Source organism: Silurus meridionalis, chromosome 1, assembly GCF_014805685.1.
Source record: "Silurus meridionalis isolate SWU-2019-XX chromosome 1, ASM1480568v1, whole genome shotgun sequence".
NCBI lineage: Eukaryota > Metazoa > Chordata > Actinopteri > Siluriformes > Siluridae > Silurus > Silurus meridionalis.
In genome coordinates, this window is record NC_060884.1 from 21,497,567 (window position 1) to 21,524,998 (window position 27,432).

Genomic DNA, 27,432 nt, shown 5'->3' on the forward strand with positions numbered 1-27,432 from the left:
GCTCGCGCACACACACACACACACACACACACACACACACACACACACACACACACACACACACACAAACTGCTCAGCATGGCACGCGTCAGTGCAGGTTTTTGGAACGATCTTACTGGACGTGACGGGTGTGTCCGAGCCCCATGGCATTAGCAACACACAGACGATCACACTGGGTGACTGTGGATTAGACATGTCCTACCGAGTACCATTTCGAGCCCTATGGCTTTAAAATAATTGGTAGAGGACACAAGGGAAAAAAAAGTTATTTTTCTGTTTCCTTACATTGATGCCCTGCGGACTGTACATCTGGTTGGCTGTGAGGCCATCACTGTATCCTCCTGTCTGACTGATAACATGGCGAAGGGTATCCACCTGAAAACGCACAATAAACAACATAACAAGGTCAGAGCAGACGCACACACACAAATAAACAAAGCAAGGTCGACGAGAAAGCACAAGCAGCAAAACAAAACTTAACAGAAAAAAAACACAAGGTCAAACAACACAGCAGCAATGAGCAGCACAAAGAAAACAACAGTTCAAAGTGAACACAATCACATAAACAATGTAAATACATTGAGGTATAGTGAAAATGGCAACAAAAGAAAAGAGTAAAACAGAACATCTGCATAATTCTTGTGGCAGTGAGTCAAGGTGACTGGACTTTTGCTAAAGTTAAGATGTTTCTTTGTCAGTGTTGCTCAAGGTTCAACATGTTTTTTTTGCTACATATATTGTTTGCATGTTTTGTTTTTCGACAGCTTTGTGGATCTTTAGCATCTGTAAATTGCTTATGACATTTCAAATTGACAGTTACTCGTTAGTATTATTGACTGCATCAATAATACTGCATTTAAAAAGTATATAATAAAAAGTTAATATTGATCAACTGTGTAGCAACTATTAGAATATTAACATATGTCTGCTAATGCGTATATGTATTTCTGAGAGAAATCATTCAGAGATTTACTACTAACCATTTTGATCCCATGTTTATCATTTTCAATGCAATACTAATCAGAGGTTTGAGCTTTCCTGAAAGAATGGCAGGTTTGTACGTGAGGATGTCCCGTTTTTATTAGCTGTTGAGCTTGATTTGTGTATCAGCTCAGTAACATGATACCAAACAACATTATAACAGTTTAAAATTCACTTGTCTACATAAATACATCTGCACCCTGAAGCCTGCTCTTGTCTTTATATACCACCATGTACAGTATCATTAAAAGTAGTCATTGTTTGAGCAAATGTCCAGCATATGAGGTGACCAGACTGATATGTACTGTACCTGCGACTGCACGTTAGCTCCCACTTGAGCCCCCTGGTATGAATCGCCATTCATAGACTGCACACTCATAAACAAATCACCAGAGTTGGACATGTTAAAAGAGCCAGCAGAACCTAAGAGCAGAGGAGGTAGAGAGAAGAGAGGGGGGAAAAAAGCAGCAGCACAAAGACCACAGAGAGAGAGAGAGAGAGAGAGAGAGAGAGAGAGAGAGAGAGAGAGAGAGAGAGAGAGAGAGAGAGAGAGAGAAAGTGTGAGCAGAGAGAGAGAGAGAGAGAGAGAGAGAGAGAGAGAGAGAGAGAGAAAGGTAGAGAGGTAGAGAGAGGAGAAGGAGAAAAAGCACATGCGGAAGTACAGTTAGACAAGCGTAACAGAGCAGAGAGAATGAGCAGCCCATAGAGAGCAGAGCATCAGCACTAAGGCTGAGCAAGAGATAACGCTGTAGGACAGGTTTAAAGCAAGAGCAGGCAAGTTGTAATGTTAGCTAGCTAATGGAGGAAAGTGCTTGTCCTACATATGCTGCTGTTTAAAAAAATTTAAGCAAGCCCAGAATGGATTTCAATGAAATTGAAATCCTTGTAAAACTGCATTACAAGGCATTTTACATTTTTATACAAACGTGATAACCTCAACTCGGCCAATAATGGCTCACACTCGTCTTCATGACTACTGCAGAAAGGTTTATGAAACGACTACCGTGCTCCTTGCAGCTCTGTCTGTGAACAAAATCCTATAAAGTGTAAACTGAGAAAGGAGGACTCAGGGTTTTTCATGGTTTTGGGACGAATGGCTGATTTGAACGGCTTAGTAATTGCAATAAAACTGAGTAATCCCAGTAGTACTGTTACATTTACACAATTCAGATGCTAAATATCTTTGAACATGTGCCTTTTTATGCATAATGGCACTTTGAATTGACCAGTAAAATTATTACCTGTATTCTCTTATTGACTGCACTTACACTTAGTCATTTTACTTTTTTCAGTGACTATCCATAGAGAAATAAAAGATTTACTCAAAGAATTGCTCAAACCACTTTTGAGACACAGTTTAGCCACGTTACACAAGTGTAAATGCATCTAACTCTTCAAGCCACATTTGACAACACACAAGTTCAGTAAATGCAGATGTTCATGTTTTTTGTAATGTAACAATTAAACACAGCACAAAATATCATGATGGCGGAAATTCAGAAAACGTCTAAAAACATAGAACAACACTGGAAGTTGGTGTTTGAATGTAATGAGTTAATTTGCATATGAACACACAGTATAACCACCAGATTTCAGTTTCTCTGACAAAGAACAAATTTGACTACGAGTGTAAATGTACGTGGTTGAATCTTATTAGGATACAATTGAGAAGCATGAAATGGACAGATGTAAATGTGGTCGTAAATTTAAATCGGAACCACATACTAGTTGACTGTTTAAGAGACTATATTGACTAAATACTGAAACAAAAGTGCTGTGAGCTAAACAAATGTAAATCCAACAGACATATTTATAAAACTATTTTGACTGTTTGAAAAAGTAATATGTAGAAAGTAAGAAGACGTAAGTCTCAGGTGTGTGTTAATTACATTTAACTTGCATTAGTTCAAAATCTGTCTATTAGACCACTGAGAGTCACTTCTGAAGCTGCAATAATGAAGTGTGTGGAATCATATAATAATGTGGGATGGTGTGTAATTAACATGCGTCTGTAAAACGTGAGTGTATATTTTCCCACCTGCTGAGTTGGGAGTGGAGGGGGAGTTTGCCTGGCTGCCGTGAGCTGACACGTTGGTCGCATTCACTGCAGTTCTAGCTGCGTACATGTTGGCTTCCTCTTGAAACTTCCCAATGTTCTTCTTATACCGGATTCGTTTGTTTCCGAACCAGTTGGACACCTGGCCGAAAAAATTAATTAACACTTTAATTTCACAAATTTGCAAGAGCATTATGAATCCTTATTCTCTGTTTGGGTCAAAATTTATTATTTCAATCTTTACTGACAGTGAAACATTAACAGAAAAATAGCATAGAACTTCATGTGCTTGGCTTACTCTCGCTAGTAAACATAAACAAAAAGGTTTTTTTTCCAACACAGAGATGATGTTTGAGAGGTATTTGGACTAAAAAGTCGAACAAGGTGAAATTAAGGTGTTTAAAATGGCTATTAGTCACTGTTAAGCTAAGCCAAAAACTTGATGTTAGTGGTTGTCCCATTCCTTCCCCCTTCTCAAATTTACACTCTGTTAGATTTAGAGTTTCACTAAATCAGGATGTGAGGTAATTCCACAACTGCTGACTGCTACAATTCATCATTCGGGGGAAGAACACTTAATAGCAACCCAAATGAAACAAATCAACATATAGCAATGAATCAACTAGACTATATATTTCACACCTGCCCATAATGGCTTTGATCAGTACTGTAATGACGCATGCCAAGATGGGATGTTGCCACGCTGTGAAACTGATGTGCTGTTTGTTGATTTTTCATTTGGCCTACTGTATCTGCAGTAAAACTTTACATGATTGTGTTTACAGTAAAGTTCCAAAAGGAAATCTCTGCAGTGACCTGTGCATCAGAGTGATCCAATCATCATATACTAATCAACAAAATAACTGCATGGCTATATAATGACCTAGCCTATGACAAAACAAATACAATATTGTTAAGCTCCCCGACAGCGTTGAGGATTAATATAATATGATGAAGCCTCTCTGAGCATAGAAATACCAATCTGTCAATAGCACAGATGGTAGATCTCTCTCTCTCTCTCTCTCTCTCTCTCTATGTAACACAACAACGCTGTACATAACAAAGAGAACCACAGACAATACGGGACTCCTCCACGTTCAGAACCCTGCCTATGAAGGGGTGAAGAATGCAAACCCTACCAGAGCAAACTCACATTAGTGTCAGAATAAAAAAGATAGCCAATAACAATCTCATTAAGTCACTCCATCTGCAGCTAGCTATCATCAAGGACTATGACGGCACGGATCGGTCCTCACACGCACTAACACCCATTACTGCTAATACACTCCCAGATGAAGCTGTGCGGATAAAGGCTTGTGCTAATGATAAACAACATTAAAATGTAAACCAAATCAATCCTGTGGAAACACCCCCCCACACCCGCGTAGACAGCGGCTAAACGTGTTTCTTTATTACAAAATAGCACCAGACGTGCTCAACCAATCATTCTGAACAGAGTCTGTTCGAGAACGGCACCCAGATGCATCGTCAAATTATGTCACCCCGGATTCATTAAGTGTTTTTTTTTTCTTTTTTTTTTGAGCATCATCCATTTAACATAAGCAGGTGCAGAATATTCACATGCAGCAACACAGGTGTTTATAATCGAGGATCATTACATATGGACTAACACTCTAAGCAATTATAGGTGCTCTACAGAAAGTGAGCATCTTTCCATACGTCCATACACAGCAATGGTAGTTAAATTCATGTACAGTTTGTATGCATAACAGGTTTAAAATGTAATGGGTAACCGACAGATGAAAACGAAGTAAGACGTCTTTGATTTCTCAGAAGTGGAGAACACGGAGGGAATTATGCACAGAAATGAAATATAAAAATGGGTTTCAGACAAGAATTGCAGGATTACATTAAGTTTGGAAATTTGCGAGAAAATCTGAAAATCTGGGACAACTGTACGCAATTGAGCTTTATATTCCTATTTAGTCAATGCTATTCATCACAGAAAAGGTAAATGTCTCACTTGCACACAAGTCTCAAATCTCCATATGTTACCGCAACATTTAAATACAAGAGCGGGGAAAATTTTTTATTTACTTGTCTGAGCGGTAAGCAGAGAAAAAGTCACATTCAAACTATAGATAGTAAAAATAGCAAACTCGTCAGCATTTTATTTAGCTACAGTTCTAATTAACTACTATTTAATGGCTTTGTCTCAGAGGGTGTTATCTCATTTTGTTCGTGTCACTTTTAATTTGGCAATTTCTATGCCCTGTCACCTATGAATAATTATTTTTTTGCACAATTAAAATTCTACATTTAATTGTGTTAGCAAAGCACAAATATAAGCCTAACATAAACTATCATTTATAATTATGATTTATGATCATGGTTACATTCCAACACGGTATCAGACACATTGATTTAGAGTTTTACCAGATCTAAATTAGAAGTGTCTCAATATAGGCAGATAATGTACCCATGCCAGGTATTCCAGGTTATTCTATTAGAGCTGTTATGCTGATATACGCAGAGTATAAATAGTAATATACAAGTATAATTAAGAGCTTGATTCGTAAAGAAAGCAGAAACTACCTGGGAGACAGTGATAGAGCACTTCTTGGCCAGTTCCTCCTTGGCCTCCTCGCTGGGATACGGATTACTGAGGTGGGAGTAGAAGTACTCGTTCAGGATCTCGGTGGCCTGTTTGTTGAAGTTTCGTCTTTTCCTCCTGTGAAAAAAAGGAGCAGGGAGAGAGAGAGATGACATGCTTGGGGATTCAGTAGAAGTTTGACTAGTGCAACTGAATACTAATGTTACCTCATCTAATAACAGATCCTCTCCCTGTGCATTTTGTTCATGGCTTTATTGCATATGCAAGTTATGTTTGGCATATGTGTTGGGATATCGTTGGCAAAAACATGTGCCACTTCGCATTCGGAACATTTTATTATTCACGAAGAAGCGCAGTACAGGCTTCACACACGTGCTGAAGGAGGTTTAAAAGCTTTGGGGGAAAGCAAGGCAGTGGTGGGTGCCAGCTTTGCTCATCTCATGGGTTAAGAGTGTGTGAATGTGGCATGTCTCATGGGGGCTTTGCATATGCAGCGGTGAACCCTGCAAGCTTCTCCCCCGCAACACAGAGCAAGACGATTTCCTACCCACAAAGCCCCTCTTCACCATATGCAAATGAGCACAGCATGGTCTCAGCCTGCAAAAGAATTAAGCTGAAGAACTGAGCAGGCAGGAGTGGGGTGGTGGTGGTGGTGGAGGGGGGCTCGGGGGGGGGTGAGAGACTTTCCACCATCATTTGCAGTAGAATGGATAGTGCATGGTGAAAAGGGAGCGAGATGCTCATTTAAATGTTATGCCTCCAACTCAAGGCTTCCAGTGTGATTTATCCTCAAAGAAATATATGCAAATCCCAGGCATGCATCAAAGGGAACAAGTGATTACATTAAAGCAGGAAAGCACTGCACACTTTTTGCCATGTAGAAGCTCGTATATAGATCGGACCCCAGTAACGGTGCAATGTAAACCTGCACAATTAAACATGCACGACTGTTAGGTTTACATAGTCATGCCTGTCACAGGGAACAGGCTGTTATGAAGAGAGATGGAGAGGTGGCAGCAGACAAGCGCACGGATCTAAGCTTTTCTATACACTAATACACAAATGAAGCTAAACAGTCTTATCATTGTATGCAGACACCGATAGTTTGTACACACTCAGAAGTATAACTGACTGAAAGACACATGCACAGGGATCTTTATTTCACTCATTACGAAAAGCTTATTCAATTTGTTTGGGTTTTACTTAGTAAGACAAGAATGCATTATTTTAAAGAGTTCTTCGATGTTTTTCAAAGCTGTCCTTCTCTCTTAAATAACACTGATGTATTCCATTAGTGGTTGTGTGTAAACTGTTTTTAGCCAGCATAAATGTTCAATTTTAGACTTTATCAAAGAATGTATGAGAAATATAATTCGACACATCATAAATCATCAGAAATGACAGACCTGGCATCGAGAAAGCGGGAGCGGAGGATCATGACTGCCTCGCAGGTGCTCTGCTTGAGTTGCATCTGGATGGAGCTAAACTTGCGGTGGATGATGCTGACCATGCGCTCGATCTCTTTGGGTGAGATGGGCCGTGTGCGCGACTGTTCTCGCAACAGGTTCATCACGTGAGTGGTAAACTCGTTACATGCCTGCAAAGACACACCAAGATACATTCTGTCTATTGGAGAAGCTCAACTCAAGTCACTTTACAAATCAAACACACACTATTGAGCTACTTGTTGAAAATAAATTGAGCTTTGAAAGAAAATGCAGAAAATCTAGAAATGTTATGTAAAATACAATTTTAGTTTACCCTGGACAGAAAGCAACAATTACATTTATATAATGGCATTGTGTTTTAAAGCTTGACTGTTGCATCATTTGGACTTAACATGATCTTTAATATCCACTAAATTCTAGATAAACAGTGTAATATTTATATAACGATACATAAAAAAACAGCAGGAAAACAGAATATATGTCTCTTCTTGTGTGTATGGTGTGTGTGTTTGTATGCATGAGCATGCAAGTGTGTGTCATTTGCAAGGTAGCTGTTCTGTGATGGCACAGCTAGTGGGTGGGGATTGGCAATGGCTAAATTGAGTAAAAAAAACAAAACAAAGAAAAAAGCCTATCCATCTTGTTCACTCCCTGAATTGTCTCACTTATACAGTTTGCTCACCATAAAGCCATTTGGCAAAACTAAACAGAGTGACGGAAGTACTTAATCCACTTGCCATGTTGCAGGCTCAATTTCACAATTGCTTTACTGGCACAAGCGCACTGCAGGTTCATACAGTGAGCAGGAAGAAATACAAAGCAGTTACACTGTGAGAAGTCAAAAAGATCAAAAGACAAAAGGACAACACAGAACTCCTGAAGGAAATTTTGGGACAGAGGTTTGCATCGTCTGGTTGTGCATGTGTGTGTTTATGTGTATGTGTAAGAAGACTGTCTGCTGCCCCAGTGTGTGACAGGTTTGAACGGTCTTCTCAAAATGGACACCTGGTCTCTTCCCAGCATGCACTTTGGCAAGTCAGACCTTCCTTTGCTGTCCCGTCCATCACTGTTGAGTTCCTATGTTGCGAGTAAGACAGCTTTTTTTACTGTCTGAATAGTGTGAGGTGACTTTTCTACAGTAACACTGAGTGTGACATCTCTTCTACTGCACTCATGCAGAAAGACAGCTAATTTACAGTGATGATAGAGTGAGACAGCCTCTTTATGGATACTAAGAGCATGAACCAACTTTTTGTACTGTACTGATAGAGAGCGAGACCTCTATTGTACTCAAAATGAACCTGTTCCTTTTACCGTCCTGCACGAGTGAAACACTCATATGTGAAACTCCAGTATTGTTCTTTGGGAGAGGAAGACAGTTATGCAGCTCAGTAAGCACACTTTTAGAGAGAAAGACCGTTACGGAGCAAGTCTACTGCGGTGAAGATTGAGACAGAAGAATGCACTTTGCCTGATAAAAACTGACAATAGGCTTTTAAAATGTGTTTGTATATCTGTGTGCAAGAGAGAAACAATGTTATAGGCGTCCTGAATAATGGAAAGACCCATTTTTCAACACGATAATCTACACTGCTCAGCAACAAAACCCACGCCGGTAATTAGCAATCTGAGCAGAACTCGGCAGACTGCTACAAACATTCTGCTCCTTCATACACTAATGATGGGACAGTATTCCATATGCACTTCCAAACTGTTAGTGTCTGCACAGCGAGCGTTAGTTTTCTGTGCGTGATGAACTAGCAGGTCCGCTTTGTATTCGCACAATTACTGACTGTAGTCTGTAATCTGTAGCTATGTACAATGTATCAGTCCCCGATGTATCATTTGGGTGATTCTCACAGCATCAATGACACGTGTATGGTAGTGTATCAGGAGCAGATGCCTCAACAGCATCAAAAGTTTGAGAAACAAGCCAAAAATAAAAAAAAACACAGAACCTTATAAACTCATAGAAGGGTTATTTTGAGGATAATTGCCCCACATTGTGCATGAAAGAAAATATATAACACCTACCATTATGTATACACATTAACAATATGTCCGTTTTTTTAAGGTTGATGTGTAGGTGCAGTGTCAGTATACACAAAAAAACAGAAAGGTTTATAGTTTCGAATAACCCTCCTTCTGTCTGTTTGCACTGATATTTTATTGACCATTGCATCACGTTTATTTTATTGTTTATTATCCTGTTGAGTCATTGTGTTACTGTCATGTATCGCATTGTGTAATGATTCAATTAAAGCTATAAATTCAAACCACTTTCCTTAAAATTGTATCCATTGAATGATTACTGCGTGTTTGATGGCTTCTGTATTATTTGATTATTACTCATTTACATGATTCAAATTGTATTTTCCTTTTATATATGTAACTTTTTTAAATAAATGATCTTTTTATAAAATGGAATTGAATTGTTATGTTTTCCACCTACCTACCTATATGTATATATAAAAGGTGTAAAAGATTGCTATATAGATTACTAGTTATTACTATATTTATTACTAGTGCAAATTTTTGAGCAATACTATTTAGTTCAACAGTAGAACATTTCGAACATAGCCCATGATTGATGTGATGTGCCTTTTTAAAAAAAAATACATGAGTCAAGTCATTTACCTGTTCATATTTCTCCAGCTCGGTGTGGTAAATCTGGCGGATCTGGGAGAGCTTGGCTCTATAGTCAGAGTGTTCAGCTGAGTTATCGGCTCCGGCTCCTCCCGAAGCTGCCGCAGCGGCTGCAGCCGCAGCTGACCCGCCCCCTTTCTCTGGCCCTGACACGCCTTCAGCCAAAAGCATGTTGTCCAGTCTCATAAGCTGGGCATCAGGAGGCTCCTCTTCCTGAGCGCCACGGATACTCAGCACTGTAAAGGAGTAAGCAGTGGAAGATGGTAAAAAGCTGAACACTGAAAGCAGTAGATGTCCAATTCACTGGATTAAAGCTGGCAATGCAGCTCAAGCCTCATCGATTCACAATTAATTTCCATGTATGAAAGGAGACTTTCACAAAAAAGAAAAATGTCAGCTTAGCAGTGTTTCTGAATGATGAAATCAAAGTGCACTTCATTTCATTCATAAAGTCACAAAATAATGAAGCACAATTAATGAAAATCTAATGCTTTAAACATGCCTTCATAGACTTTCTTCTCATCCAGTCCCTGCCCATAAATCTCCTTTAGTTCATTGTTGCTGCTATGGTCAAGTATGCTCCGATTAAAATGCTACTACACAATCCCCTCCTGCTTAAAAGGGGGAATTTGTGTTATGTTGTTGATATGCACATGTTATGATGGGAAATTGCCAAGGGTGTATTAAGAACATTATGGGAATGCGGTGCTGAAACGGGGAACCTCCCTGTAGTTTTACTCGAATCCACTAGAGGGCTCTCATTACTCTCTCTTTTTATCCCGTTTTCCTTAATACGAAAAACACACATAAGAGGCTGTGGTAGCTGTCATCTCCAACACATATGTACATATCAGAATAATTACCAGACATTTTTTTTTTACCTAATCTAGAAACACTTTCTCCATCCCTTCTAATGAGTGAATGGGGAAAGTGTACCCTTTCTGAATTAGTCGAAGGCGAGTCAAAGGTTGACGATCATTTCCTTGTGAGGTTTGATGCCTCACCAAAACATGGATTTGAGCCTACAGAGTCAAGTGCAGCACTTGAGCGTTAATGCTGATTATGCATGCCATTGTGCAGGAGTGAAAGAGGTAGAGTGAGAGAAGGGCACTTCATTAACACAGAGACAAAGCAAGCACTCGGTGCATTAACTCCAGACTGCGGTGCGGGGATCGGACGGCGTCGCGTGGGGTCAAGCTCACTGAGAAAGAGTCCTGCTGTACTCGAGGAGGGGGTAGCAGGGAATGATATTCCCACCCCTTGCTTTTAAGTGTACTCATGCAAATTTAGAGACTGCTGGCGAGTGGGACAGGTCAGGAGGTCATGCCTTGCACCCAGCATGAGGTCGATTGAACCGCGCCATGTTGCTGAGCCGAATGGGAGAGAGAAGCTGTATGGCTATCCTGTTTTATTGGAGCCTGAAACTGAATTTGACCTGATAAGGTAATTGGGACAAAGCCATGTTTTCGGGGAAAGGAAGCAGGGCTCATGGCACGGAGTGTAACACAAAACCATAAACCGTGGTTTGGCAGAGCCTCTGACCAATAAAGAAAGGAAAAAGCCTAAAGTTAATGTCGCAACTATTAAAAATACCCCATAATGTTTTAGAGATCCAGGCTAGAGCAGACGGTTCCTCATCAGCTACAGTTTATACGCAGAGCATGAAACAGCGCGTGGTTAAATACCAATAGAGGAACAATTAAAAAAATGACTCTGGACTTTAAATATAACATGCACTTGTCAAAGGTTTGTTATCAATATATACTTTGATAAAATCACTATATACATTCCTTATTATTAAAAAAATAATAATAATTTAGTGTTAGTCAACAAAATAGCCTACAAAATGGCTCACTGATAAACTCTTTTTAGGATTAGATAATTAACAAGACAAGTCACTCATCATACTGTCCAGATTGCTCGAAATAATAATAATACAAATAATGGTACAAGCATTCCTTCAAATGGTTTACACACAACACAATTGTGTATCGCACAAACCAGTAGTGCGTTGCTTCAGATATACAGTAATTTTAAATGAATGCACTAGTGCTTGTGCTGTCAATTAAACAGACCTGTGCTTTATAAACTCTGCACTCTTCGCCCTTTAAGTGTGATGCAAGTCTGATGCAAGCTGAATTACAGAGCAAACATCTCACGCTTTACATCACATCAGCCGGAGCAGTGCAGGGCAACGTTTAACTGAAATCCAAAGCCGAGAGAATTCTTCCCAAACGGTATGAAGCGTCTAGACTGTCGAGTGAAAATGGAACATAAAAATTCCCCTCATTCATACACCGTTCAGCTCGCATCTGCCAAGTCTCCCGTGTTTATTTTACTTGGCTGGAGGCCCGTCCACCATCGGCCTCTTAAAGAGCAAAGCTGTTTGGGTCAGTGCAGGCCAGAAAATGCACAGTGCAACCCAATACACTCATTAGGGAAAAAACATATAGTACAGGATCAAAAAAAAAAAAATCAAAGAAGCAGTAATGTCTGTTGACATGAATCCTCTTTGAAGAATATAGAATTTATGAGGTCATATAAAACCATGTTTTCTGAAAAAATATAAAAATAAAAAATAAAAACACCAATAGATGCACAAGTCTGCAGAGTCTGAAAAGTAAATCCAGCCGGGCAAAGAATCAGAGCTGAGTTGGGTTTAATAGCGCTCCACATTGCTGTATCTGCCTCTGCCAGTGAGAGAGCGTCTCTAAGCAGCTCTGCTGTTTGTACGTGATTCCAAAGCAACAGCACGGCCAAGAAAAACCAGAGTGCAGCTGGAGAGCATCTGTGAGCCACGACCACCATTCATCCACTAGCTTTTAAGCCATGTTCAACTGACCACGCTCATTCAGGCTATAGTGGGAATGCTATACGTGTAGGCCTAGTACTGCTCTTGTCTACGTTGTAGTGCAATCACAAGTTGCATTGAAAAAGTGTCTGAATACTAGAGTTACTAAAACACATTACTGATACTTCGAAGTTTAATACATTATTGTGGATACCATACATACTAAACAGATTTGTAAGTAAAAACTCTGCACTCAATAATACTATGGAGTGATGTTAAATTACAGATATTATCTCATTTCTAATTCCAGTGCATAGATAATATCTGGCACTTGAGGTGCTCTCTCTAAAAGTGATATAATTACAATTACAAAGATACATAAAAACATATTTAGTGCATTCTCTATTGCATTCGCCATATGCTTTACAACTGTCTATACTTGTAATCTCCCAACCATGTCTAAGCAAGACAAATGATGATTTATCTCTTGCTTAACCTAAAGCATGTCATTAAAAGCTAACAATATATTATCCTAAATAAATACAATTAAGGCTAAATGAGACCGAGAGAGTGCACAAGAGAGATGGAGGGTATTGTGCTTCCATAACTGTGGCTTTGCTGAAGGTCATAATTACACGATTCAGTGAGGGCCACTTTACTTCTTAATGGCAGCCTAATTGATTCCTCCTAATGTTTTCCAGCCTTGGCTCCATACTTTCTCTCTACCAGAACAACAAAGCAGTCTGAAACAAGCTGATATGTGAGCTTGCTGTCTCTCTCTCTTTCTATTCCCCTCTCTCTCTCGCTTTCAATCCTGATCTCTTTTGACCTCATCTCTAACAAATTTTTCATTTTTATTCAATCTTGAGGAACACGCTGAGGGGGAGTCCTTATCAAAACAGAGTTGAATAAGCGCATGTTTTATCAGATATTTTAGTAAAATGCTTCATATGATGATGTATCTGTCCTTAGTGTTCAGTGTTTTGACCGCAAATCAGCCCGAGCAGCTATTTGTTTACTCACAACCTCTGACCAGTTTATTGGATTGGATATAAAGCATTTTTAACCCCTTCAGCCCCTTGAACTTGCAAGTACACTTCATTATCCTGACAGCTGGAAAACATTTTGATTTATTTCCTCCTCCACTGGGCACCAAAAATTCTGCTTTTCACATTTCTGAAAAACGACCCATTAATTGGCTGTTGTGCAACCTACAAGCACCGAAAGAAAGAAATGCAATATTGTCATTGTAGACATTTTAAAATACCATTATCATCTCTACAAGAGGCAAGCAAAGTTTTGCCCAAAAATAAAAAAGCAAAGATTAGGACAGTTATTTTCTAACATTCCTCAATTTAGACAAATGAACATTTCCGGAAAAGGTGTTTTGAATGACAAAAACAGATTCAAAATACTAGGTATTAAAAATACTGCCCAATGAGAACATGTCGAACACAAACCTACAATGATAAACTAATGATTGTGATAAAAAAGAAAAAGTAATATCGCGCATGTCTATTCAAAGTACAGTAGACTAGCAGCACTGTGCTGAGCATTTCTCAAATGTATATTACTGGATTTGGGTTTACTAAGCCAGACATGGCTGTACAAAAGGCCAAAACTATTGTTGGTTTTTACTTTGTAAAGCTTATAATCCAGAAAAAAAGATTAAATAAAATTGGAGTCTGTGACATTTGTTCAACCTCTGCACATCTGGCCTTTTACAAATCAAATCAATATTTAATAAAAACTCGAGCCACAGGCTTAGAGCACGATGGATTTCTCTTTGCCGTCTGCTCATTTATCGGAGGCGATTCATTTCATTTCTTCAGAAAGCCTAGGGTTTTCTGAGGAACCCGTGAGGAATGGAAGGCCGGAGCAGAATTTATGCACCTTTTCCTGAGATGACTGCTTTTTAAAACCCTGCCTACTTTTTTGCCTCCCTGCTGCGTTACTGTGCACTGCTGAATGTGCAGTGCTCCCAGTCGTCTGTGTTTTCCATTAACTAAACATTCAACATGGCTGCCTGCCTTGTGCAGGGGCTCCGTGGGATACTGAAATATTAACTGAAGTGCTATAAATGGTGCTGGCCATCGCTGTGGCTTAACGTTCCTTTTGTGGCGAGGCTTAATTGAACAAGCACAAGCAGCAAAAGGCCGCTAATGTCACTTATATGATTGAAACATATCCAAGCGGCGAAGAGGGAGGGCAAAATGCAAACACGCGGCCTCCGCTTCAAACTGAATTTCCTCCAGCCTCATAACACTGACAGCACATCATCTCTCAAAGCTTAATTAGTAGTACCTGTAGAAGATATTAGCCTATAAAGTAAAGAAGCTGGTCTGATGAGAATAAAGGACACTGTTTGTCCACATTGTGGTGCATTACTTATTTAATAAAAAGGTATGTTTTTTAGAGTATAGAATAATATCTAGAGTTTTAGAATATAGGTTGTGGCACAATACATAAAATTCACTTCAATCATCCATTTACAATAGAAATCAGTGAGTTCTGCTCTTTAATTCCCAAATTTCACAATTATAGATGAAAAAAATTTTTTGTATAGAATTAAAAAAAACTTATTATAGGCTTATTCAAGTTACAGTAACACAATGCTGCCATGGGCCATAAGCTATTCAGAGTTGTGCCCTTTACTTTGTAAAGTTGTATTGTTACTTTTTTATTTTTATTTTTGCACAGAATAATTGTCAAACATGTTTATTCACTCATCGTGTCATGAATTTAACATATTAAACCATAAGCCATAAACAGGAAAGAAAGTTGTATCAGTGATAAAAGAACTCAATCGATAAGCAAAGAGACAGTTTGCTCGGCTTCGTCTCCAGCCCGTGGTGCCTAAATCTCGTCCTGAGCTCTGAATGACGCTATAATAACAGCAAGAGACAGTCACAACACAACGTATTCACCTCCCCATACATCTCTTCCCATCAGATTAGCACTGGGTAACACCAGTCTGTCAAAAGCCGCAACAGAGCGTAATCCTCTCCGAAGCTCGCAGCTCATGTTGACATAGCAATGCGGTGATGGGAGATGCTGATGTTTAATGAATGAATGTTGGGCTGCGCTGTCACTTTTAGGCAGATGTGACGGATGTGGACACGCAAACACACATGCACACACATACACAGGCGCGCACGCGTCTACGCGCACGCACACAGGATTTTGCATTTTAGGAGTAGAGTGGATTGTGAGTGACACACACCAGCAAGTCAGCAATTACACATACTACAATGGCTCGAAATGCAAATATGCAACCTGCCTATACAAATTTTGTACTGGAATTTGTTTCAGGACACGGTGTTGACGTCACCTGGAACATTTTCCAAACAACTCTATAAATCTTTTGTACATATTTGGTGTGGTCAAAACCGCAAAATGGTATCGTTATCAAGATGAGTCAGAGAGCTTCTCTAAATCGAAATAAATAAATATATAAATAAATCCACGCATTTATTGTGTTACTTCTGAACAATCATTATGAATCATTTTATCTTTCGTTTTTTAATTACCTCAAATAATTTTTTGGATCTTTTCATGAATAAAGAGGTCTAGGGCTTTTTAAATGCTAGTTCGTTTTCTTGGTTCAAACGTGTCCTATGGTCACCACTAGATATAAAACCACATTTAATTCAGTTATTCTGATTTTTTCACTGGTGTGTGTTGTATATGTGCAACTTGTATGTAAAATAGCTTCATTATATAATATTTTTGCCACATTGCCTACACCAGGGCATATATTTATATTCAACAGAGCTAATGTGTAAATTCTCTTATTCTCAAGTGGGAGAAAAACTAGCCTGACTCCATTATGTTCCACCTGAAGCGCCAACCACTGAGAACAGGAAACAAAATGTAATTTTTTTTCTCCTTCCAATAATAAATCATTAGAATGGAACATCTTTTCATAGCCTGAATCAAAAACAACAGAGACGCGGGGAGCGCTGGATTGGAGTCGCGTCCCATTTGCATAATTAACCCTTTCTGGTGGGCTCTGATTTATGCCGACAGCTCGGCTCGCGTGTTTTTTATATTGCACGGTGCTGATTCAGTAGGCTGTGGCGCTCGGCTGCGGCGCCCGGCGGTTGATAAATCAGGGAGGGTCGACTGTGAGCGAGAGTGGTGGTGGTGGTCCTGTCACGACTCGAGCAGCAGAGTCGAAGCGACAGCTACATGCTAATTCAACAGCAGCAGAATTCATTATACAGGCGCGGGGGTAGCGGGACGGAAAAGGAACCAAGGCACTCGCACGCACACACACACACACACCGGGAGGAGGACGTCAGGCTCTGCACTGTTAAATCCAGGCCACCTCGTGCCACTAAGTTGCTAATACAACCATGCTGTGATGCCTGCTTAGGGCAGATCAGAACAGCAAAATAAATAAATAAATAAATAAATTAATGAAAGTTATGCATTAATTATTAGCATGAAAAAGCAATGGCAATAGAAATGAGAGTCAATTATAAAAAAACAAAAAAAACTAAATAAAGAATCTTTAATGGATGGCTGATTATTTTTCTATCATGGAGGGTAATTAATCAACTAAATCAGAACGAAATTGCAAATTAAATAATCAATTAAAGAATAAGCCCCTGCGTGCGTGGACGTGTGACGAGCGGCTGAAGCAGAGATGACAGGTGCTGGATTGAATCTCTCTCTCTCTCTCTCTCTCTCTCTCTCTCTCTCTCTGTGTGTGTGTGTGTGTGTGTATTATTCCTTATCTCAAAATTGTTTGTCCCTGGAGTGTGTAGGACCGTGAGCTTACAGCTCGTTGGACCGGTGCAAGGAGGCATCCCTTTGTTAGGGTGCTCGATCCGGCTTTAATAATGCTAATTACGATCATTAGAGGGCAGCCGGGCCCGAGGGTGGCTGGTAATGACACGGCCCCGGCTGTAGGATGGAGAGAGAGAGAGAGAGAGAGAGAGAGAGAGAGAGAGAGAGAGAGAGAGAGGCGGAAGCAGGCGAGCGAGAGAAAATCTCCGAGTAAAAGCCATTCATTAAGAAAATGGTGCTCCTCATTTCAAAAAGGACAATATAATGCAGCCGCGGGCTAGGACTCTTCCTCCTCGCTCTTTGATATTACGTGATCTTGCCTACGTGCTCCTGCTAATCAGGGCTGTGTTCCAAATTGCAAGCCTGGAGGCTTCGTACGCACTCGAACATGCCAAGGGTTTGAAAAGCTAGGCTGAACGAAAGCATATAGCTCAAAATGACTATTTGTGTATTTATATGTAATTAGATGCTTGACAGGCATAATTATCTTAGCTTAAAGCTAAATGTCTTCAGCTGTGTAACCAAAAGTGAACAAAAATGAGCTTTACCCACACTAACAGGCATTCAAGCTCAAGTGACAGATCCTCAGCTAGGATCGAACGCTTTTCACTCAAACAAAGGACTATTTATGTATTTATGTTTAAGTGGAGGCTTGACAGGAGTAATTATTTTAGTATGAAGCTACACTTCAGCTGTGTATCCCAAATTATATCGAAACGCTTCACACTCCAGCTGACTTGCTTTTAAAGACCAGTCAGAGCATGAGCAGGTCTAATATGACATGCGTGTGGACAGTGTGTGTTTATATTTATATATCTGCACAGCGAATAAACAGCCACTTCGTCCCCGAGGGCAAGGCTGGCTGTGTCATTAAAAGCTCCCCTCTAGCTCTTTTTCCCTTCGGGATGAGGTAGCAAGCATGTCAGTCTCCTAAAGCGGGACACGCAGCGGGGGAGAAGGGGAGGTGGCGACACCATCACCCACACGAGACAAGACAGGGGTGGACGGTCACTTCACACACAACTTCACACACGGCCCTGCTGACACTGCAGTCGTCCTCCACGTCACTGTGCGTTAGGGGAAAGCCAAAACAGGCCGGCTGCAGCCAAACCTGACTATCTCTCACTCACCCTACACCTTCCAGACACTTTTCATACCGGTACGGGAGGCTCTGAATTATACATCAAATTATATTCTATAGATATAATATCATCATTCATAGTAATTATATATTTATATATGTATTATATGTTTTTAAGATTTGTCATAAGATCAAATTGATTACAAAAAAAAAAACATTATAAAAATAAAAAATAAAAGATTCTCCAGTCAAAGCAACAGTCTGCTTGTCTGTTATTCCTCTGAGGTCCTTTTCCAAAATGAACCATTCTGACACAACCCCAATTACAATATTATGCATGGTGAAAATATATAATAATGGTATATGAAATAATATTAAGCAGAGTGTGTAGATATGAGGAGAACTGGGTGTGATTAACACAAGTCCCTGCCACTGTAATGATATTTTGTGCCGCATAACTCCGGCTTATTTAATGTTATTTTATATAAAATCCTTTTTTTTCTATTGTGCTGCAAAATTTCGCTTTCCTGCTCTTGCATATGTAATAAATATCCAGGAGTCTTCACTCCTTGTTCTGCTAAATAAATGATGATATTTGAGATTCATAATAGTATTTTTCCTTTTACGACGTAATTAGAACAAGTCTTTGATGTTCTGAACACTGACCCTGTCTGTGGAGTTTTCCTCCGTGCTGAGCTGACAATGTGCACTAACAGAGGAGGTCAGTACCTACGTCATTAAACTGTCCAACTCGAATGGTTCAGCACTCGGCGTGGCTTTCTGAGTGCACTGAAGAAACGTGTATGTAAGCCGCGTAGAAATGCTACAGTCATGGTTAGTCCCCGTGCACATATACGTTCGGCCCTGCAGTGGAAAAGAGGCTATGGTGTTTCGGAAACAGAATCGACTGAGCACGAAGCTCCTGGGAAATTTAGCAAAGGGAGAAATGCCAGGCTTCCAACTACCCCCCACCCTTCTCTCTCTCTCCCTCTAATCCTTCTCTCCCAGCCCTCATTCCATCTGTGTGCGCTTGTGTGGCATATTTCATAGAGCGTCGCTCTCTCTCACCGCCAACAAGTTTATGTAAAAGTGATTAACAGTAATTAATCCTTAATTACTCTGATTAGCCAAGTCGCAGTAAATTACAGCACATCTGGAGCAGCAGAGGAGCGGCGAGTGGCAGCGGCAGAGCGGGGTGGGGCGACATATACTCCAGACGATCTGCTGCGTTTTGTGTTATCTGCAGCAAAGCCTGCGGTACACATCAATGATGAGGCTAAGCTGCAAATAATGCTGTTTTACAAAATAGAAACACATTAATGTGCAATATAATTTTACACCAGTAAAACATGAATAAACTTTTTCGTAATTGTGAGCATAAGTATATTTCAGTTCTTTTGAGATTTCACAAGTGTATATGTGCAGTTATTAATGTACCTTGAAAAATATTGTTTCCAAAATAATTTACAGAGAAAACCAATTGTGGGCTCCATTTTAAAAGTAACAAAAAAAAGTTGTAGCTGATCGGAACCTGCACACAGTGCTAGCAACTTGTTTCAGTGTTGCCAGATAAAGCTGAATCCTTTCAAACTGAGCAAAAAAGTTTAAACTACAACTTGGACTTTGCACTTTGAACATTGGATCCAATCCAATGACTCTTATCCTTGTCATTACCCAATTTGAATCGACTGTGATATTAGCTGATCTGCCCCTATTTGCATTCAGACAATTTTCAATAAAAAACGTCATCCCTGTCAACCACAGGGCAAATCCCAAGTGTTGAATTATCACCTAGAGTGCTAAATTAACTCTTTTCAGAATTAATTTGTGTCCAATTTAACATACATAAACACTGTGGGTGTTAATTTGACATAAACACCTACAGTTGATTTTGTTATACTGTAGCTGATGACCAAATATCCGAATGTACTATGAGTTTATGCAGTGTTGTATCAGCAATTAATGCCACTTGCTATAACAATGATTATTTATTAGTGATGTTTTTTACTACTAGATGTCCAATAAACCATAAATCCTAAATTATATAGCGGAGTACGAACTAATCTATATGTTTTATAGAACAATGTTAAATATTTTTGACTTTTTTTTATCTGTTTGTGCAATGACTTGGTCAAAAACACTTTGTCTTTGTTTGCTACGGTGCTGGCATCAGTGTGAACAGCCATTAAGAAGGCAAAGGAATATACAGTTTGTACATGGTAAATACCTAAGCTTTAATATCTCTGTAATTTACGGTGTTGCCTAAAAAAAGAAGTTATACACATGACATTTGTTCTTTCATTAGCTTTTCAGCATAACAATGCTTTTAAAATAGATTTAGCTTTTTTAGTGAACAGAAAGTGAGCGAGGCTTGTCCTCTAGGTACTCTGTGTGCTTTCTTGACAGGAATACATTAGTTAGCTACATTTAACCATGAAAATGATGGAAATGGTGACGATAATTCAAAGTGCCTTTGATAACAATATTGAGCAATATGGTTTGACCGATCGACGGCGCATGCCGACTGGCAAAGCCGATTTTTCCTCAGTAAATCTTACTGATGCTGATGCATCTGACATCACTCCAAAAGGTTCAGCTCAATAAAAGCAAGAGAAATGTCAGCTTGAGGAATTTAGCACATGCTCTAAACAAGAGTCTGAGCCAGAAGTGTGTGAGTGTGTGTCAGCCTTTTTCACCAGTCAGGTTTTGTCAACCAAAAGAACAAGGGCCTGAATATGCCATCCAAGACACTGACCTTTGCAAAGCAACAGTAAGAAGGCACAATAAAACACAGTCTCCGACACTCATTATTGCACACACTTACACACTCACATTTACACACAGACACACATACATACATACATACACACACTTCACCTACTGTGCCTCTGCTGCATTCCTGATTGGCTGCGTTGCCTACAAATACCTCAGTGCATGCCAGCAGTGACTTGGCCCATGCAAGAGTCTCTCTCTTGCTTGCTTTTGGTCTCTCTTTTCATTTTTGCTGCTTTCTCTCTCTCTTGCGGATAGATAAATAATGCATTAGTCGGCGGCGTGTGGTGCGCTGCAGCCTCTCTCTCTCTCCCTCATTCTCAGCGGGGTTCAGCCCGGCTCCCTGAGCGCCCTCCCCTTCCAGCTTTTCCCGTTACACCACTCCCGATTAATTACACACATTAATGAGCTGCATTATTAATGGGCCTCTTACTTGGCAGTTTAAGGAAATGCAGCAGAGCGCTCGGCATAGCGCCTTGCGAGCTTCCAGCTCTCATTAAAACATCATGCAAAAGCCCGGGGGACCACTCGCTGCTAAGACACCCCAATCATGTGACTTATGGTCCCGACATAAAGCTAGAAAATGCTCACCAACAAAACAAGTGATATTTTTTCTGAATAGCAAAACAATGGCCTGAAATACAATGCCAGAAATGTAGCAATTAAAGCAACTATATTTTTTATGCCTAATATATCTTTAAAATATTATTCTTATACTGTAAAGAACTGATTCTTAGAAGAATGTTATCATCTAAATAATGCAGCCTTTATCTCACAAATGTAAACACTATACAGGTAATGATGATACTTCAAAGTTTACTACATTGTGCTGAATACTGCGATACACTGTAAGAGAAACACTGTATACCTGTTTATTAGTACGTCTCGCGCTGCTGTAGGGAAATTTGATTTGAAGATGATATAAGTAAATATATATAAGTGATGTCAATTAGTGGCACTGTGCAATCTCATGTGGCACTGATAGAATTTCAAAGTGTATATACCTGCAAGAAAATTTAAAATAAAGTAATTTAGAAGAAACTCAGCAAACTCTTAAGTGCAGTAGCTCTGTATATGAAATGTTGAGCTATATTATTCTCTTCTCCCAGACGCACTGTTTTTCTGTGATATTGACTCAGAGACTGTTTCACATCTTACGAGAGAAAGCAAGTGAGAGAGAGAGAGATAGAGAGAGAGAGTGAGAGTAAGAGAGAGAGAGGTGAAAATCCCAAGGGCCTCCATCATTTGGGAAACGCTGTGTATGTGATGCTGAGTGTCTACCTGCTATTTTGTGGAATAAACAAAACGCAGCAAAACATGTCAAATGACATTACCGCACAAGCAGATGAGAAAAGAAAAAAAAATTCTATATTGTCACACTGACATCAGGCAAACAAACTGTACAAAGAAAGAGGGTGCAAATGACGCAGTCTTACAAAAATAACGGATATTTAGCCATAGTTCAATGACAAAATGATACCACGATTACAGACAATAGCTGCTGGGCTGGTGAGGGTCCCATTTTACGCATTATCATATCAAATAAAACTGCTAACATTTTAATTAAACTAACAATTTTCATTATGTATAAAAGAGTTTTTTTATATCCAGTGTTTGCATGGACATAGTGTTGTAATGAACAGAGAGAGAGAGATAACACCCTCAGAGATGTAACCATAGAAACAATCGGATAATGGTAGTCTACAGATATGAGGAAGATGGAGAAGAGAAAGTTGGGCTAAAAATGGACACTAAATATGTTACTTTCTTATTATTCAGTTGAGGGGAAACTAAACATTGCTTTGTTGTGTTTAGTTTATATGAATGATGATTGAGATAAAGCTAAATGCAGATGAGATTTTAAACAGGCACACACCCAGTTTCATTCCCTCCTCAAAATTGCTTTGCCACCATTAGCTTGCTATCGAGCGTCCATCTTGCAAACATTAGCAGGTGAAAATACAGGATGATGAATGGAGGAGGATTTGCTCCATCACATCCATCAGAGGCCTCTTCCTCAACCTGTCATCTCATTCCCATGAATAGTAATGCAGCACATGCACCACACATATACACACACACACACACACACACACACACACACACACACACACACACACAGAAAAGAAATGTCCGACTGGAAATGCTCATCCATGGAGCCCCAGATAGGCCAGGCCCTCGGGACACAAACTCTTATCAGTGGCTCTTGACGGCCCCCTTTATCTCTCCATCCCTCCATCCCCTCCATCCATCCGTCCCTTCATGGTGATGAAAGGAAGAAGAGTGGGAATGTGGTGAGAGTGGCCAAGCCATTTGTTACACATACCCAATCTGGGTCATGGAGCAGATGCTAATATGGGTCAGGAGGAACCTCTGCTGTCAATCAAAAGACAAAACAAGTGAAAGAATAAAGGGATTGTGGAGAGATGATGAAGAGAGGAGAACGAGAGAGACAGAGGGAGATCATGGCCGGTGAAGTATATCATAGACCATCAGTATGGGAATGATGAAAGGAATATTAACACCATATGTGGATGAAGACAGAGTCAGAGGTGGAGAGGGCAAGAGAGAGAGAGAGAGTATGAGACGGAGATGGAGGACAATATCGCAGTAAATTAAACCGTCTGAAGGTCATTATTGACTTTAATTTGGAGCATCTCAAGCACAGGTTAATATACCTGATTCTGTCAAGGTTAGATTTAATGAAAGTGCATTTCAAAAAGTCAAGTGAAAATGGCTAACCTTTCATCTCTTCTTCAAACAGCAAGCAAGAGAGACACAGAGTGGCAGTGGAAAGAGTCAGGGAGACATATTGAGAAGAAAGAGAGGGATAGAAAAGAGATAGACATGATAGGGGCAGAAATGGAAACGCAAAGGGAGAGAAAGGGCAGAAAGTGGAAAAAAGAAAAAGGGTGGTAGCAGAGAGAAAACAGGACACAGAGCAATGTTTGGGTAATGTTGAGTGGGCAGTACAGTGGACTCAGAAAATGAATATGCAGTTATTAAAGAGAAGTGTGAGTGTCAGTTACCTTTATAACATATATACATTGTCTGAAGAAAAGTGACAGAAATTCCACAAAATTGCAAACTGTGCTTTCTCAGGAGATTCCCTCACAGACAGGATGTGAGAATGTGTGTATGTGTGTGTGTGTGTGTGTGTGTGTGTGTGTGTGTGTGTGTGTCAGACTGCAGGCAGAAGTCCCTGATGCTGAAGGGAATGGTGTGTGTATATATATATGTGTGTGTGTATGTGTGTGTGTGTGTGTGTGTGTATGTGTGTGATGTGTGTCTCTGTGGCTTCATTGCAGTCAGAGGCTGAATGAGAAAGCCTCTCTGACTCTGACCTACATGCTGCACAGCTCTGAGACTCCACCACTCCTCCACTCTCACTCTATCTAACTACCCCTCACACTCTCTCTTTCTCCTTCTCTCTCTCTCTCTCTCTCTCTCTCTTTCTCTCCTCCACTCACATTCCCTCTCTTCCCCTCTTTCTCAGCACCCGTGTGTCCCGGATACGCAATGCTAATTCATGAACACTTCTAGCACAAGTGAACACACACACACACACACACACACACACACACACACACATTGCATGTCAGAGTTTTGCCTCAGCAGAGCGGGAAGGCGTCAGGGAGCAAGAGCTGAAACAAAAGTGTGAGTTTGCAAAGTGTTCGGAGAAACTCGGCAGAGTTGTTGCTATGAGGCAGCGAACACTAAACCTGTCATATACATGCTGATCACACACTCTCTCTCTCTCTCTCTCTCTCTCTCTCACACACACACACACACACACACACGGTTCATTCTAATGCCATGCGGTCTGACAGTTGTCTGAATAATTGCATGCTAATGCTTCAGGCTAGCCGTATGTATTTACCTCAAAGTGCAGTGTGAGAAATTGCAGGGGGAGCGATTTTTCACTGGGAGAAGGGGACGAGCAAGCAAGGGAGGGAGTGAAAGAAAGAAAGAGCGAGTGTGTTAGCGAGATCGTCTTTGAGCAGTGGGAAAAGTAGAGGCAATTTGTAGTGGCGGATGACAATTCAGTCTTTTCCCTGTGACGAGAGAGAGCTTTATAATTGTGCCGACGCCGGGTAGCAGAAACGAAAAAAAGGGGGAGGAGGGGGTGATATTGCCCAGAGAGAGAGAGTGAGAGAGAAAGAGAGAATGAGAGCGAGAGAGAGAGATACACAGTTAGACAAAGCTGCTAACACTAGTCTCACTAACAAAGGTAGGCTTAAGTATTATTAAAGATCTGTGGGTGTTCGGGAGCAGCTCACAGATGCATACACAAATGTTTCTCACACAGAAAGTTAAATAGATATTATTATTTCGGACATACTCCTTCCTAAAACCATATAGGGAACACTGCACTCTCCTGACCTCCTATAATAATAACAGCCTCAACTGGGCTTCTGTGGCAAATTAGACCGAACAACTGAATATCTGTCTCTCCCTCATACACTTCCCTTCTCTCTCATTCACTCTTTCATATACATTTCTCTTCTCTCTCTCTCTCGCTCTTTCTCACACACACACTCTCACACTTCTCTTTTCTCTCTGTTTCTCCATCATAAACGTTCCCTTTTCTTTCTGTCTCTCCCTCATACACTTCCCCTTTTCCCTGTCTCTCCCTCATACACTTCCCCTTTTCCCTGTCTCTCCCTCATATACTTATCCTTTACTTCTGTCTCTCCCTCATTCACTTATATTATCCCTCTCTCTCTTATACCCCCCCCCCCCCCCCTCCTCTCTCTCATCTTCCTATATGTGTAATAGAGAGAAGGAGAGAGACAGGGAGTCTACATGCAGTGTGGATGCATATAGATTTGAAAATATGAATATGAGTGTTAACGTGAGGGAGTTTGTGCCTGGAAGCCACTGAGGAAGTGAATGTGTTGATGTGGCTATGTGTCTATATGACACTGTATCTTTGTCTTGGCCTGTGTGTGTGTGTGTGTGTGTGTGTGTGTGTGTGTGTGTGTGTGTGTGTGTGTGTGAGGGATAGAGATAAGGCTGCTCTCGGCTCTTTATCGGGCGCTGAGGGGAAATATGCTGCTGCCAGATTAGAGCGCACACTCGGCCGAGCTTATAAACACACGCTTATCTCCTTTGCCAACACACACACACACACACACACACACACACACACACACACACACACACACACACTCTCTCTCTCTCTCTCTCTCTCTCTCTCTCTCTCTCTCTCTCTCTCTATCAGCACCTAGACATATGGGCCACACACATACACAGACAGCTTCTGATGGACAAAGACACACAAAGTGTGAACTACAGGCATACTATAAACACATTATCTTTCTTTCTGTCTCAGCTCTTCCACACACCAGTACACACACACACACACACACACACACACACACACACACACACACAGAGAGAGCTAACCAGGAAAACCTTTTTGTATGCTGGACACAAACACACACAGACTCACAGACACGCACACACGCACGCACACACACACCTCGACCTTTGAGCGCATGTGCACCTGCTCCTCCTGGCATTATGAGTTCCACTGTCTATTCACACTTGTCTCCTCCACCCCTCCATCCCTCCCTTGTTTCCTTACTTCCTGCCTTCATCTCTGCCCCGTTCCTTTTTCTTCCTCTCTTCATCTCGCCCTCATTGCTGTGCCTTTCTTCCTCTGTCACTCTATTGTTCCCGTGCCTTTCTCCCAACATCTTGCCCTTATTCCTTTTTTCTTTCTGCCTCTGTCACTCCCTCATTCTCTTGCTCATTTTCCCTTCATCCCTCCCTTGTTCTCTTCCCTCTGCTCATGCTGTATGGTGAGCTAGACGAATTCAGAACCACGACACAGAAAATGAATTTAATAGAAAGGAGGAGCTGTCAGCTGGGAGCTGTGAAAGAAAGAGAAAAAGAAAGCGAGAGAGAGAGAGAGAGAGAGAGAGAGAGAGAGAGAGAGAGAGAGAGAGAGAGAGATGGAGCTGACAGACACACACTTGCGCTGAGGGAAAAAACGTGACTGAGATTTGGTGACACACACTGGATAATCAATAACAACCGCAACATCTGCACACACATGTTCAGCAAGTGTAAACAAAAACAACCAGAGAAAGAAAAGACAGCACAGGGATTCAGATAGCAGTGTGTTTGTGTGTGTTTGTTTGTGCATGTCTCTGTGTGTGTATGTGTGTGAGCGAGAGAGAAACAGAGTGTTCTGACTTTAGGAAGCTCTGCTGCGAGATGTCTTTCAGGTGACCCCAGCTCTCCTGCACCAGATTCCACTCGGAGCTTCAATGAGCTCCT

General features: G+C 40.6%; 1 protein-coding gene across 3 annotated transcripts in view; it reads right to left on the reverse strand.

Annotated features, from left to right (window-relative positions):
- pbx1b (pre-B-cell leukemia homeobox 1b) overlaps positions 1-27,432 on the reverse strand; it is a 67,598-nt gene that overhangs the window by 5,657 nt on the left and 34,509 nt on the right. Inside the window, exons 1-7 of one of the 3 annotated variants that reach the window (XM_046847649.1) lie at positions 21,254-21,407; positions 9,698-9,942; positions 7,019-7,209; positions 5,594-5,729; positions 3,020-3,179; positions 1,292-1,404; positions 286-375 (exon numbers count right to left, since the gene is read on the reverse strand). In XM_046847649.1, the coding sequence (XP_046703605.1) occupies positions 286-375; positions 1,292-1,404; positions 3,020-3,179; positions 5,594-5,729; positions 7,019-7,209; positions 9,698-9,942; positions 21,254-21,269 (951 nt within the window). In that variant the 5' untranslated portion in view covers positions 21,270-21,407. Of the gene's footprint in view, positions 1-285; positions 376-1,291; positions 1,405-3,019; positions 3,180-5,593; positions 5,730-7,018; positions 7,210-9,697; positions 9,943-21,253; positions 21,408-27,432 lie in introns of those variants that run through there. The other 2 variants (XM_046847644.1, XM_046847659.1) reach the window with 2 other exon arrangements.